Source organism: Staurois parvus, unplaced genomic scaffold (assembly GCF_062004578.1).
Source record: "Staurois parvus isolate SC_StPar_1 unplaced genomic scaffold, SC_StPar_1.0 ptg000292l, whole genome shotgun sequence".
Lineage (NCBI taxonomy): Eukaryota > Metazoa > Chordata > Amphibia > Anura > Ranidae > Staurois > Staurois parvus.
Window position 1 is genome coordinate 4,588,802 of NW_028318088.1, and position 15,300 is coordinate 4,604,101.

The 15,300-nt window shown below is 41.0% G+C and overlaps 1 protein-coding gene across 4 annotated transcripts in view; it reads right to left on the minus strand.

Moving 5' to 3' along the window:
• Positions 1 to 1,167: 1,167 nt before the first annotated feature.
• Positions 1,168 to 15,300, minus strand: part of FSD1L (fibronectin type III and SPRY domain containing 1 like) — a 129,599-nt gene continuing 115,466 nt past the window's right edge. For all 4 annotated transcript variants that reach the window (XM_089682618.1, XM_089682616.1, XM_089682615.1 and 1 more), the window contains one exon: positions 1,168 to 2,694. In XM_089682618.1, coding sequence (XP_089538744.1) covers positions 2,572 to 2,694 — 123 coding nt within the window. In that variant the 3' untranslated portion in view covers positions 1,168 to 2,571. The remainder of the gene's footprint in view (positions 2,695 to 15,300) is intronic.

The window sequence follows — 15,300 nt, forward strand, 5'->3', positions numbered from 1 at the left end:
CACATGCTCAGTTTTCAGTGTATTTCTACCCTGAGCATTTATTCTCATCACATCAGAGCAGCCCATGTGATTATAAAGCCACACATGTGGGCATATACACAGTGGTAAATTACAGCTCCCTCCCATTTCCTCCATACCCACTAACAAGCTAAACACAATAGGGGTGGGATATTACATCTTGATTGATGGGAGGAATTACCTCCCTCTTACTCTAAGATACAGGCTGATGGGGCATGACACAGCCTGTGACTGGCAAAAATATACTCACACCATGTTGATGCCAAAAAAATATTTAAATTTGATTCAATAAATATATATATATTTGTATGACAATTTAAAACAGTTTATTCATACTAATTATTTATTTTTACTCTGTATCCCAAAAGCAGTTTTATTTTGTGAAGAAATGGTTAAACTTGACACTCAGCATTCAGAAATGGGCACTGCCACTCTAGGTGTGATCCCATAGACCTTTCACAGCCAGGACTGGAAAGAAATGGTGGTGCAGCCCTCCTCAGACCGGGGAAATTCAACACTGCACGAAAATAAAGAGGGTGCAAACACCTTAAAACAATTTATTGAGAAATAAGAGACAAGGGTTATATACTCACAAACCAAGTGAGCTATTGGCATGTAATTGCATAAACTCACAATGTGGACTGCTCTCCACTTCCAACTGCAGACAAGATGGTGTTAGCCTCTAACGCATTTTGTGGACCCTGTCCCCTTCCTGAGAGCAAAGACTGATGTCCTTCAGAACTCAAACTCCTTAAATAAGAGAGCTGTGGGATCCACACGATATTTAAGGAGTTTGAGTTCTGGGGGACTTTAGCCTTTGCTCTGAGAAAGGGGACAGGGTCCCTGAAACACGTCAGGGGCTAATACCATCTTGTGTCCAGTTGAAGGTGGAGAGCGGTCCACATTGTGTGCTTATGCAAATACATGACAATAGCTCACTTGGTTTGTGAGTATAACCTTTATCTGACATTTCTGAATAAATTGTTTTAAGTTAATGCGCCAGGTGTTTGCGCCCTCTTTGCTTTCATGTTTTTGTGCTGTTTTTTCTTATTTTGAACATGTGACCAGTAGCAGAGGACTAGAAGCTCCTCTTTCCACTGCTTTCCTGCAGACTGGCAGGCTATATATTGATTAGGAAAAAAAGGTACATAGATGTTTGTTTGTTTTAATAAAATAATTACAGTGCCATCATTCACATACAGAAAGAGAAGGGATAATGTAAATTAAGCAGTGTGTGTTTAGTATGACTTTAAGCTAACAATTTATGCAAACCGTTTTCTTCCACTGCATGTGTTGCAATATAGCATTGAATGGGGAATAAAGCTTTCTTAAATTACAATGCTTAGGGGCAAAAAACTCACTACCCTACAGATGCCCAAAGCCAAAGAGGGCCTGGCCCTACCTAACCAACTATGTTACTTTATACAGTAGCTTCATTCTCAATATTAGGTGGTGGCTCACCTTGCCTGCAGACATTCCTGTGGTGAAATTGGAGGTAGCTATACTCAGTTCCCCTCTGGACCTAAAAGCCTTGGTGTCAAAGGGCCCCACTCCTCCTTCAAACTCACAATACCTATGAGACAACCTTGCAAGTATGGAAGACCGCAACTGTGTTGTCCCATCCTCCCAACTCCTGGTCCCCCCCTCACCCCTCTGCAAGACAACCTCTAAAATTAGAAAAAAATAAAATAAATTATTAAAAAAACCCTAAAATATTAATTAAAAAAAACATTCTGTGTCTCAAGGGTTTTAGGGAGAAAATACAATGATTGTACGTAATACAATGATGTAAAAATGACTTAAGGTAACCTTTAGTGATACCTCAAATATGTTCTAAAGAACAATATACCTGTGAACAGTAAATATCTTGTTTTCTGGATTTGTGGTGAATGTGATGGGATATTTAAAACTTTCTGTTTTAAGACTGCAGTGCTATATAATATAATCATTCAGATTATAGTGACAAGGCCAACATTAAAAAAATTCCTTTTTTTGGCCCACCATAAACACTTATACAGTATTTCCTGTAAAACAAGCACCAAATTATGTACCCAATATTACTTCAAAGACTTGCATACACTGTATCATAAAAACACATTATAAAGTTGTCAGGGAATATTTACATTATAGCAAATTAAAAGAGACAGTCTTTTATAAAACCACAATTGCTCTACAGAACACTGGCTTCAACTTAAAAAGTACAGAGGTGATGTTGTGGAAAAATTTAAATTAAACTCAAGGCTGCATCCATGGTTATGAAAAGAACCTACTAATGTGGCATATTGTTCCTTTTCTGTCTGCCTAGTTCCTATTCACTCAGTCTCTTGTTAGAACATTTGCAGCAGATGCCAACATTGGATCTGAGCAGCACATGGTCAGGCACCAAAAATACTGCAAGCTTCAGAGCAGCAGCAGGTTAACAACCCAAATAATCAGTTTGCTCTTAATTTTGGTAAACAGCAACCGTAATTCCACTAAATTAAAAAAAAACAAAAACTAACAATCCACTCTGATCAGAGCAAACTTTTCATCCTGTTGGATAAAAGGGCCATGTTATTGAGCATTGCTGGTTAAACTACTAGATGAGCCACTCAATCCATTTTCAGTCTTCTGAAGAGTCCTGACGGCACTTGGAACCTGTAATCCTGTGTACAATGTGATCCCACCACACCATGCCTGGAAATAAAGTAAAAAACATAGAAGAACTCAGTGATAATGATTGGATGTTCACCAGAAGAACTCAGCGATAATGATTGGATGTTCACCAGACACAACAAGTGCAATATGCAAAGCAGATCTCTAAAGTCCTAAAGTATGTCTAAACCCAAAAACAAAAATGTAATACACTGCAGCTTACCAGTCCTCTGCTGTGATGGCTATAACTAAATGGTATACAGTATTTAAAGTGGAAGTTCAGTCAAAAGTTAACTAAGGCTAAACCTACTCCCACCCTCATTCTAAGCCTGTTCTATCCATGTAAAGAAAAGATCTGTATACTTAACTATTCTGAAGTCATTCTGGTCTGGTTCCATGATAAGCTGTAAGTGGCAGCTTCAATGTAGAGAAGGGACAGCCGATACCAGATGCCCCATAGAAAGCCTATGGGTGACATCACCCCCCCAGGCATTTTTAATCATTAACGGCAATCTCGCCTCTACACAGAAGGCGCAACTGGAGAGATAATGTGACCAGACTGGAGCGGCTTCAGAATAGGCAAGTATACAGATTTTTTCTTTACAGGGTTAGATATAGGCTTACAATAGGGGTGGAAGTAGATTTAGCCTTAGGTAGATTTTGTTTGAACTTCCACTGTAAAAGACCAAAAGGATCAATTATGAGATGTTTTTTGTTAGGATTTACAGACACTTTAAAAATTACATTAGAAAATCGTTTTTTAGTGACCACTGACTCACCTTTCAAAAATAGATTGATAGGTGCTGACCTGTAGCTTAATTCTAATGGTCAAAAAGCAAAAAGACTTAAAATGACACGAAACAATATCTTTATTTTCCAAAAATAACTTCTACACAACCACTACCTAATGGCCCTGTAATCTATTTTTTCATGAAATCGTTTTCTACTATGTTGTTCTACCTTCTTGTACTGTCCTTTTTTGAGCTCCTAAACATCTTGTTTTCCCCTCAATTCCATTTGTTTAACCACGTGCCCTCCAGAGGATTTACCCCCCTTCCTGACCAGGCCATTTTTTGCGATACGGCGCCGAGTTATTTTAACTGACAATTGCGCAGTCACGCTGTACATAAATGACATTTTTGTCCTTTTTTACCCACACATAGAGCTTTCTTTCAGTGGTGTTTGATCACCTCTGCAGTTTATATTTTTGCGCTATAAACAAAAAAAAGCCGGACAATTTTGAAAAAAAAAACCCCCAATATTTGACATTTTTCTATAAAAAATATCCAATAAAAAAATAAATATTTCTTCATAAATTTAGGCCAAAACATATTCTGCTACATGTCTTTGCTAAAAGAAAAATCCCATTCATTGTATATTAATTGGTTTACATAACAGGTATATCGTCTACAAATGGTGGTATATATACTGGGATTTTTCTTTTTTTTTTTATACTAGTAATGGTGGCGATCAGCGACTTATAGCAGGACTGTGGTGGGCATTCTGACACTGGTTGGAAACTGACTAACTGCCACTGACATCCCCAGTGACACTAATACAGTGATCAGTGCTAATAAAAAGCACTGACACTGTACTAATGACACTGGGCAGGAAGGGGTTAACATCTGGGGCAATCAAAGGGTTAACTGTGTGCTGTGTGTCTTTTACTTTGTGTGCTGTTTTACTTGGGAGACATGCTGCTTTGTATCTCTCTGCCGTGCAGATTTGCTGCTTTACCTATCATCGAGTGATTGGCATCCCCAGCCGCCAATAGCAGCGCGGGTAGGGTGGCTGGCGCCCCCTACCTGAAAATGCAAACCATGTATATATATATGTGATTTTGCGCAGCCGTACGGCCCTGTAGCAGTACTTCTGTGTTTTAAAAGTGGTTAAAAGGAGCTGTGCATGTTAGCTGTGGTGATGTGCACTACTCTATGCACACTACAAATCCCATAGCCCAAAGTCCCTGGTTCATCTCAGGAACAAGAAAGAGGGTGGCTACGTTCCTATACACAGTGAGACCATAGAGAATGAACGTAACCACTGTCTAGCAAGAAGTTAGAAAGCAGCAGAAAAAACAATTGAATTTGGATTTCTGGAGGAGGATAAGAGCAATTGAAGATACTTCAACACAATATATATTTGAACGTTTTTTTTTTCTGTAAACCAGAGTTAAGTGTCACTTTAATAAACTAAGCCAAAAAATAGTTCCTTTATGGGTCAAGGGCAGTTTGAAACACCATCACTTTTACTAAACAAAATACCAAAACATACAAAATTAATCAAGTATTTCCCTACCCCAGTGGTGGGCAACCTTTTTTTTCAACTGAGCCAAATCTCGCCAAAACCACGATTGAAATTTATTTTGAGAGCCACATTTTTAAAACTGAAAATACATCCCCCATATAGTAATTCATCCCCCATAGTAATTCATCCCCCCTATAGTAATTCATCCCCCATAGTAATTCATCCCCCATAGTAATTCATCCCCCATATAGTAATTCATCCCCCATATAGTAATTCATCCCCCATAGTAAGTCATCCCCCATATAGTAATTCATCCCCCATAGTAATTCATCCCCCATATAGTAATTCATCCCCCCTATAGTAATTCATCCCCCATAGTAATTCATCCCCCATATAGTAATTCATCCCCCATAGTAATTCATCCCCCATAGTAATTCATCCCCCATATAGTAATTCATCCCCCATATAATAATTCATCCCCCCTATAGTAATTCATCCCCCATATAGTAATTCATCCCCCATAGTAATTCATCCCCCCTATAGTAATTCATCCCCCCTATAGTAATTCATTCCCCATATTGTGTCAATTCACTTACCTTTGCTCCGCGCGTTCTTCTTGCCGTGTTCCCGCACCGTTCTGGTCTTCAGGGCGGACTGTGAGAGGAGAGGAGTTCGTCACGCTGCCCCGCCTACATCCTGGCTGCCCCGCCTACATCCTGACAGCTGCAGAGTCCTGACTTTTAGGGCGGCCGCCCGAGAGGAGGGAGGGCGGCGGCCGCCCGAGAGGAGGGAGGGTAGCGGGCGCCCGGCACACAGAAGAGCCGCATTTAAGTTTGTAAAGAGCCGCATGTGGCTCGCGAGCCGCGGCTTGCCGACCACTGCCCTACCCCATTAAAAATTACAACGCTTGAATAAAATACTTTTACTGGTGGTCCAGTTGGTATCGTCACACAGTATCCATGGCAATAATTGATAGCTTTGTTACTGGTTCCTACTATTATGAAGTAGGGGTATGAGCAAAGTCTTGACCACCAATAAGAGTATCTTATGACAATGTTGTAATTTTAAATAGGTTTTTAAATTTGATTTTGTATGTTTTATATTTTGTTTCATTAAAATGATGGTTGTTCAAACCACATTTGACCCATACCGTAACCCTTGTTTTTGGATTAGTCTATTAAGCCTTTTTGATTATTTACATAAACTTTTTTTAAACTTATTTTTTATTGAAAAAGAACTGAGAAGCATACATGTCATACAAAGGAAAACCACACACACACACATATATATATGGTATAAGACAGTGGTCGGCAAGCCGCGGCTCGCGAGCCACATGCGGCTCTTTACACGCTTTAATGCGGCTCTTGTGTGCCGGGCGCCCGCTCCCCTCCCTCCTCTCGGGCGGCAGGGACTCTGCAGCGTGATCCAAAAAAAAAACAGCCAGGGCAGCACGCTCAAATGCAATGATTGGCCAGTCTCGCTGCCACTCACATCCTGATAGCCAGTGATTGGCTGTCAGGATGTGTGTAGGCGGGGCAGCGTGACGAACGTGAGAGGAGCTAGGCTCCTCTCACAGTCCGCCCTGAAGACCGGAACGGCGCGGGAACACGGCGAGAGGAACGCGCGGAGCAAAGGTAAGTGAATTGACACAGGGGGGACTTGGCTTACTACTTGCTACTTACTTACTACTACTATATGAGGGATGAATTAATATGGGGGATGAATTACTATAGGGGAGATAAATTACTATATGGGGGATGAATTACTATATGGGGGATGAATTACTATAAAAACTTATTGAAACTAAAAACAGTGTACCATCCTATGTATTTTCAGTTTTAAAAATGTGGCTCTCAAAATAAATTTCAATCGTGGTTTTGGCGAGATTTGACTCAGTTGAAAAAAAAGGTTGCCCACCACTGGGATAAGACATCTCAAAGGTCAGAATATTGTCCAACAACAAGGGATAGACAGGAAATGGGTACATGAGAGGCCAGAAGCCTAATCAAATATCCAACACCATAACAACATCATCTAAATTGCTCACTGTACCCCTGGAACCATAGGGGCATCGCTATAGTGGTCGCCACCAAATTTATTTCACAAAACCCTGGCCTCATTTTCCAAAAAAGGGGATTAAAGGTAAGCCCAAAAAACAGAAGCAGGACCATGAGAGGTGTCAAAAGCAGGATCAGAGATTAAGTGTAGCAAAGAGTCACTCATATCCTGCTTGTCTAGCCAAGGTCCCCAAATTTTGGTAAATTTGGCTGGGCACACTCTAGCCTCATAAGTAAACTTATAAAATGGAAGATTTTGGTTTATAAGGCGATGCCATAGGCCAATATGTAATGGTTCAGACTGTATCCAATATAAAAAAAAATATTTCTAGCATAGTAAAGCAATAATCATAAGAACAGTTTAGTCTTAGAGGGAAGCTCAACATCATCAAATGCCGCCAAAAGACACCATTTAGGACCACAATATTGGGGAGCTCAAAGATTTCTGAGATGAATGCAGTGACTGCTGACCAGAAGAGTCTGACCTTATTATAAGACCAAACCATATGAAGGAAGTCTTCCTGTTCTATTTCACACTTATGACAAGTAGGATTGGTATGTTTATGCATGAAAAATTGCCTTTTAGGGGTATAATATGTTCGATGTAGATACCTCGACTGTAATACTTTATCTCTGGCAGATATAACTGTGTCAGGATACGAAGCCAACACTGTCTTCCAGTCATCGGGGGTAAGGTCAGGTATATCTCTTACCCATTTGTTCCAAGCCTTTTCAACTTGGGGTGATGGTTTATCTATCAAAAAGGAATAGTAGGTAGAGACAAGCTTGGTGTGGGTAGGAGAAAGAGGTATGCGTTCAAGCTTAGAATTACATAGCTGTACATCCCTTAACCCCAGTTGGGCTTCTGCTGCATGTCGGATCTGTAAGTAACGAAAGTGCCACTCCAAAGGCACCTGAAACTCCCCCTGTAGTTGAAAAGTTTTTAATACACCACGATTGCATAATTGGTGAAGATACTTTATACCACGTCTTGCCCATTGTTAGCTATCAGGTAAGGTATGAAAATGGTCTAAAACGAGGATTAAACCACAAAGGTTGATTAGGGGAAACTATGTGAGTGGCTGAATTAAGTATATTCAACAATGATTTAAAATTTGCAAGGAGGTCTGCAGAGTTATCGTCCCCTGTGTAGTGTTAATTGTGCATCTATAAATGAGGTTACCCAAAACTTCATAGGAGGAGACAACAGCAGCTTCAGCAACAGTGGCTGCAATTCCCATTTGTGAAAAAAGCAACCAATGGAAATATACTAACTTGGCAGCAAAATAATAAAGGTGTAGGTTAGGGAGCGCTAGGCCTCCCCTAGAAACCGAAAATTGTAGGGTTGCCAGGGAGAGCCTGGGAATCCCAGGATGCCACAAAAATGAGGAGAGATGAGACTATATTTCTTGAAAATTATCTTTTATCTAATTCCCCCATTTATATTCAAAAACAGAGGAATTTTAAAAAGGTTAACGCGCCCCATCAGTGCGAGAGGCAGCTTTAGCCACTGGAGTAATTTGGTGCGAACAGATGAGATACAGTTAGGTCCATATATATTTGGACACAGGCACAATTTTAGATTTTCTTCAGGTATTTACCAAAACATATTCAAGCTATAGTTATATAATGCATATGGGCTGAACGTGCACACTCTCAGGTTTAATTTGAGGGTATGTACATCCAAATTCGAGGAAGGGTTTAGGAATTACAGCTCTTAAGAGCAGCCATTCCCTATTTTTCAAGGGACCAAAAGTAATTGGAAAATTGAATCAAAAGCTGTTTCATGGCCAGGTGTGGGCTACTCCTTTGTTATTTCTTCATCAATTAGGCAGGTAAAAGGTCTGGAGTTGATTCTAAGTGTGGTATTTGCATTTGGAATCTATTGCTGTGAACCGATATCATGCGTTCAAAGGAGCTGTCCATGCAAGTGAAACAGGCCATTATAAGGCAGCAACATTAGGAGTGGCCAAATCAACAGTTTGGTACTGAGGAAAGAAGAACGCACTGGTGAACTCAGCAACATAAAACAAGAGGATCCTATGATCATCCTCCACAGCCTATGGTAAAGAAAAACCTATTCACAACTTCCAGACAAGTGAAGGACACTCTCCAGGAGGTGGCCATATCATTGTCAAAGTCTACGATCAAGAGTAGACTTCACGAGAACAAATACAGAGGGTTCACCACAAGGTGCAAACCATTCATAAGCCTGAAGAATAGAAAAGCCAGATTAGACTTTGCCAAAAAACATCTAAAAAAGCCAGACCAGTTCTGGAAAAGCATTCTTTGGACGGATGCAATTAAGATTAATCTGTTCCAGAATGAAGGGAAGAAAAAAAAGTGTGGAGAAGGCTTGGAACAGCTCATGATCCAAAGCACACAACGTCATCTGTAAAACTTGGTGAAGGCAGTGCGATGGCATGGGCATACATGGCTTCCAGTGGCACTGGGTCATTGGTGTTTATTGATGATGTGACCAAAAACAGAAGCATCCGGATGAATTCTGCAGTGTTTACAGATATACTGTCAGCACAGCTTCAGCCAAAAGAGCACAGTTGACTGGACGGTGCTTCACAGTACAAATGGATAATGATCCAAAACACATTACAAAAACAACCCAGGAGCTTTTGAAGGAAAAGAAGTGGAATATTCTGCAATCACCTGATATCAACCCAATTGAGCATGCATTTTACTTGCTGAAGGCAAAGCTAAAAGGCAGAAAGACTCACAAAGAACAACTGAAGACAGCTGCAGTTAGTGCCTAGCAAAGCATCAGAAAGGAGGAATCCAGTCTTTGATAATGTCCATGAGTTCCAGACTTCAGGCAGTCATTGCCAGTAAAGGATTCTCAACAAAATATTAAAAATGTACATTTTATTTATGATTATATTCAATTGTCCAAAGAATGCTTTTCCAGAACTGGTCTGCCTTTTTTTATGTTTTTTTGCAAAGTCTAATCTGGCTTTTCTATTCTTCAGGCTTATGAATGGTTTGCATCTTGTGGTGAACCCTCTTGTACTTGCTTTCGTGATGTCTTCTCTTGATTGCAGACTTTGACAATAATACACCCACTTCCTGGAGAGTGTCCTTCACTTGTCTGGATGTTGTAAATGGGTTTTACTTTACCATAAAGAGGATCCTGTGATCATCCACCACTAATGTCTTCCATGGACGTCCATGCCTTTTTATGTTGCTGAGCTCACCAGTGTGTTCTTCTTTCCTCAAAATGTTCCAAACTGTTGATTTGGCCACTCCTAATATTGCTGCTATCTCTCTGATGGATGTTTCATTTTTGAAGCTTTAGAATGGTCTGTTTCACTTACATGGACAGCTCCTTTGAACGCATGATGTAGGTTCACAGCAATAGATTCCAAATGGCAATACCACATTTAGAATCAACTCCCTTTACCTGCTTAATTGATGAAGAAATAATAAAGGAGTAGCCCACACCTGGCCATGAAACAGCTTTTGATTCAATTGTCCAAATACTTTTGGTCCCTTAAAAAAGCGGGGATGGCTACTCTTAAGAGCTATAATTCCTAAACCCTTCCTCCAATTTGGATGTACATACCCTCAAATTAAACCCGAGAGTGTGCACTTTCAGCCCATATCTATTATAAAACTACGGCTAGAATATGTTTTGGTAAATAACTTAAAAAAATCTAAAATTGTGCCTGTGTCCATATATATATAAACCTAGCTGTATATGGGGAGACATCATTATTGTAATATTTTGCCAGTGGGAGCTGAATATTGATTCCCAAATATCTAAATTTATGTGAAACCTGTAGTGGGCAACCAGTAGGTAACGGCAGGGGGGATTCCTTATCAATGGGGAAAATACAGAACTTTGTCCAATTAACTCTAAACCCAGAATAGTGCCCAAACTTTTGAATAAGCTCTAAAGCAGCCGGTATACTATGCATCGGGTCAGAGATATATAACAACATATCATCGCCATATAACGATACCCTCTCCTCCAGCTGACCATTCTGAAGTCCTGTAAGCTGAGGGGAAACTCTGTGTAACTCCCCTAAGGGTTCAATTGCAAGGGCAAACAAAAGGGGGGGATAGGGGGCACCCTTGTCTCATACCCCGCTGGATAGGAAAGGGATTAGTACACTGCCATTGACCCGTATAGAGGCATGTGGTAGAGTATAAAGGATCCTGATCCATGTAACAAAAGTATCTCCAAAGCCAAATTTCTGTAACACCTGTAGTAAATAAGGCCATTCAATGGAATCAAATGCCTTATGTGTGTCCATAACCATAAGCACTCTAGGGGTATCAGTCATTGGGGACTTGTAGATTAGTAAACAGCCATCGCAAGTTGATGTACGTGGAGCAGCCAGGGTTAAAGGCGGTTTGATCAGACTTGATCAGCCAGCAATTACAAGTATTTTAGAAGGAATTTTAGGAAATGTATTGATTAGCAAAATGGGTCGATAGGACTCGCAGTGTCTAGGGTCTTTATTAGGTTTGGGAATTAGCACATTAAGGGCTCCCTCATAGATTCTGGCAGTTTATGCTCCTCCAAAATATGTTTATACAGGGAGAGCAGTTGAGAAAGTACAACCTCTTTATGGGCCAAGTACCACGCAATGGGCAAAACCTGTTTTATATTTGGCAAATGAATCCAACATTAGATCCAATTCATCTGCCTGAATAGGGCTATCTAGATCAGCCATTCTCAACCAGGGTGCCCAGGCACCCTGGGGTGCCTTGAGGTAACTTGTATACAAGCCAGCGGGTGGAGCAAGCCTGTCATTTACTTATACAAAGCCACAGGTTTTCGTTGTGCACCATTACGACCTTCTAGCTGCTGGCATCCTGACAACCCATTGATGAGGATGGCAGCTGGCTGCACAGTATCCTAGTTTGACCCTCCCCTGCGCCTCTCCATCAGTACTGGGGTCACATTAGCTCAGTTATGGAGAAAAACTGAGGGAGAAGAGAAACACTGGAATACTAGTCAGTACCAGTGTGCAAAAATATATTTGCTTTGGAAGAATAAATCACCTGTAATGTTGAGTTTCCTACATGTGTGGCTGTTGCTGCGTTATATGAAACTATTAAAATAGTTTTTCACATTTTAGAATGGGGTGCCCTTTTAAAATGATGGACAGTCTTGAAGCACCCCATTTTAGCCCATGATCAGCAAGGTTTTGTTGAGCAGAGTGAACTGTAGCATTTAAAGGGTCAATTACATATTCCACCTTACTGATCCTCTGTTCTGCAGTGTTCATGCAAGTATGGATCTTCTGCATGTCATGTTTTAAAAAAGAGAGATCCATTTTGACCGAGTCTAGCGGTGTAGTTAAGGCAGCCTGACATGTTTGAATGGCATCCATAACATGCTTCAGAGTTAGATCAGTCTCAGCTGGGGGAGAAGTAGGGTGAGAGGTGTCATCATGTGTGGGCTGACTAAAGGAACAAGAAGCAGCATGTTCACTCTCCTCCACTTCTTCCCACTCCCCCTTCCCCCCCTGCAGGGTCCGCCATAGCAGGCTTAGGAGACACATGGGCAGCAGTCTTAAGGGGGGACAAAGGACCCTTAAAATGTTCCTTAATAGTGGTGGGGGATTTCTGCTTAGCAGAGGAGCCGCCGGAGGAGGATTTCATACCAGTCCTAAGGAAAGGAGAGTTGTCGACTTCTTAGACTTCTCCATCTGTGGCTGGGGGACAAGTGCTGCCGCATCTAGGAAGCTCCGGGGGGAACCAGCTGGAGGCCGATCTCTGGGATGTATGGACATGTGTTGCCCAATTTTGACCATCCTGTCTGCTGCAGAGGGACAGTAGGAGTCTGCAGATGCCAAAACCGCCAGTCTCAGATCTGCTGTGCCAACAGGATTGGTGAAGAAAGGCAGCATTGCTGGAGGAGCAGAGAGAGAGCGCTGCTCACATGGACCCGTCTGGCCCATTTACATAAACTTTACCCTATTACGGTCCTCATACCATTTCTACCTATTCATTTTGTCATTATTTCTATTTTAATTCCCAGAATGAATCATTATGTATTTGTAAAAATTAATTTTTCTTTATTAAACTAATTTTCAGTTTAAAAAAAAAATAAAAAATTTTATAGCCATACTTTAAGTGCCTTGAAACCCTTCATCTGAAAAAATGCCTTATTTAATCTTTAGCCAAACCCTGGACAGAGAAAAGAAAGTATTGTCAGGTGTTTATTGCTGTCTGTGTCTCTACTGAGGAGATGTTATTACACTAACTGTAAGTCAAGTATATGTTTCGCTTGGTTTCTGAGACAGGAATCAAGGGAAAATCTCCCCACCAGGAAAACTAACAATATAACAAATCGTAGAATGTGAAAGGTTAGAACCTTTATTAGGTTTTTTCCTGTTAGTAGAAAAGTTTTGGCTGGAGTTTTATTTCAAATAGATTGGTATTGTACCCATACACAATGGGGTTTAGTTACTAAAGCTGAAGATAGCAAAATCAGGTTCACATATGCATAGAAACCAATCAGCTTCTAACCTCAGCTTGTTCTGTTAAGTTTTGGCAATACAACCTGGAATCTGATTGGTTTCTATGCAGAAGTGAGCCTGATTTTGCACGCTACAGCTTTAGTAAATGAACCCCAATAAGTTATCACAGCATACCTATAACAACCCAGCTCACCCTATCGTCATCAGAGCTCTCCCAACTTCATATGCAAATACTGATTTTGTAAAAGTCTGTATCTGCAAAAACTTTAGGAACATTGCCAGTGTTCAGAGGTATGTACAGTTGTGTCCAAAATTATTCAACCCCCAATGCTGTAAAGGGGTTTAGGGACTATAGTGTACATTTGGAATTGTATTCAGAATCAAATCCTACAAGGACGTTGTAACTACCCAAATGCAACTAAAATGACATCAATTGTTTATGTAATACAGTAGTAAATGGTTCTTATGTGGTTTCTTCATTGCCACAATTATTCAACCCCTTAAAGACTACCACTCTGAAGAACAGAGGTTCATACAGGTGCTTTCCATCAGGTATTGAAAACACCTGTGGATGTCACCGAGCAGCAATCAAGCATAATAAGCACCAATTAGGCAGCTTTAAAATGACTGTGATACTCAGCTCCTTCTAGACATTTACTGGTGTGGTTACAAACATGGTGAAGGCAAGAGAATGGTCCAGGAAGACAAGAGAAGAGGTGATTTCTCTTCACAGGAAGGGCAATGGCTATAAGAAGATTGCAAAGATGTTAAACATACCAAGAGACACCTTAGGAAGCATCATTCGCAAATTCAAGGCAAAGGGCACTGTTGAAACGCTACATGGTCGTGGCAGAAAGAAGATGCTGACTTCGACTGCTGTGCGCTACCTGAAGCGTAGAGTGGAGAGAAGTCCCCGTGTGACTGCTGAGGAACTGAGAAAAGATTTGTCAGATGTGGGTACAGAAGTTTCAGCCCAGACAATAAGACGCACACTGCGTAATGAAGGCCTCCGTGCCAGAACTCCCAGGCGTACCCCCTTGCTGTCTCCAAAGAATAAGAAGAGTCGACTGCAGTATGCCAAAAGCCATGTGGACAAACCACAAAAGTTGTGGGATAGTGTTCTGTGGACTGATGAAACAAAATTAGAACTGTTTGGGCCCATGGATCAACGCTATGTTTGGAGGAGGAAGAACAAGGCCTATGATGAAAAGAACACCTTGCCTACTGTGAAGCATGGTGGAGGGTCAATCATGCTTTGGGGCTGTTTTGCTTCTGCAGGTACAGGGAAGCTTCAGCGTGTGCAAGGTACCATGAATTCTCTTCAGTACCAGGAGATATTGGATGGAAACGTGATGCAGTCCGTCACACACCTGAGGCTTGGGAGACGTTGGACCTTTCAACAGGACAATGATCCCAAGCATACCTCCAAGTCCACTAGAGCATGGTTGCAGAGGAAAGGCTGGAACATTTTGGAGTGGCCATCGCAGTCACCAGACTTAAATCCGATTGAGAACCTCTGGTGGGACTTAAAGAAAGCAGTTGCAGTGCGCAAGCCTAAGAATGTGACTGAACTGGAGGCCTTTGCCCATGAAGAATGGGCGAAGATACCCGTAGATCGCTGCAAGACACTTGTGTCAAGCTATGCTTCACGTTTAAAAGCTGTTATAACTGTAAAAGGATGCTGTACTAAGTACTAAGATTGAATGTCACTTGGGGGTTGAATAAAACTGATAATGCTGTGAGCACAGAAAAGACATTTGTGGTTATTTCATTATAACTGTTATGTTATATTTGTCTGACCTACAAGTGCCTCTTTAATGTAAATGTAAGCAAGATGACTGAATGATCAAAAGCAATGTCAAACTGGCCAAAACACTCAATTTCAGTGGGGGTTGAAT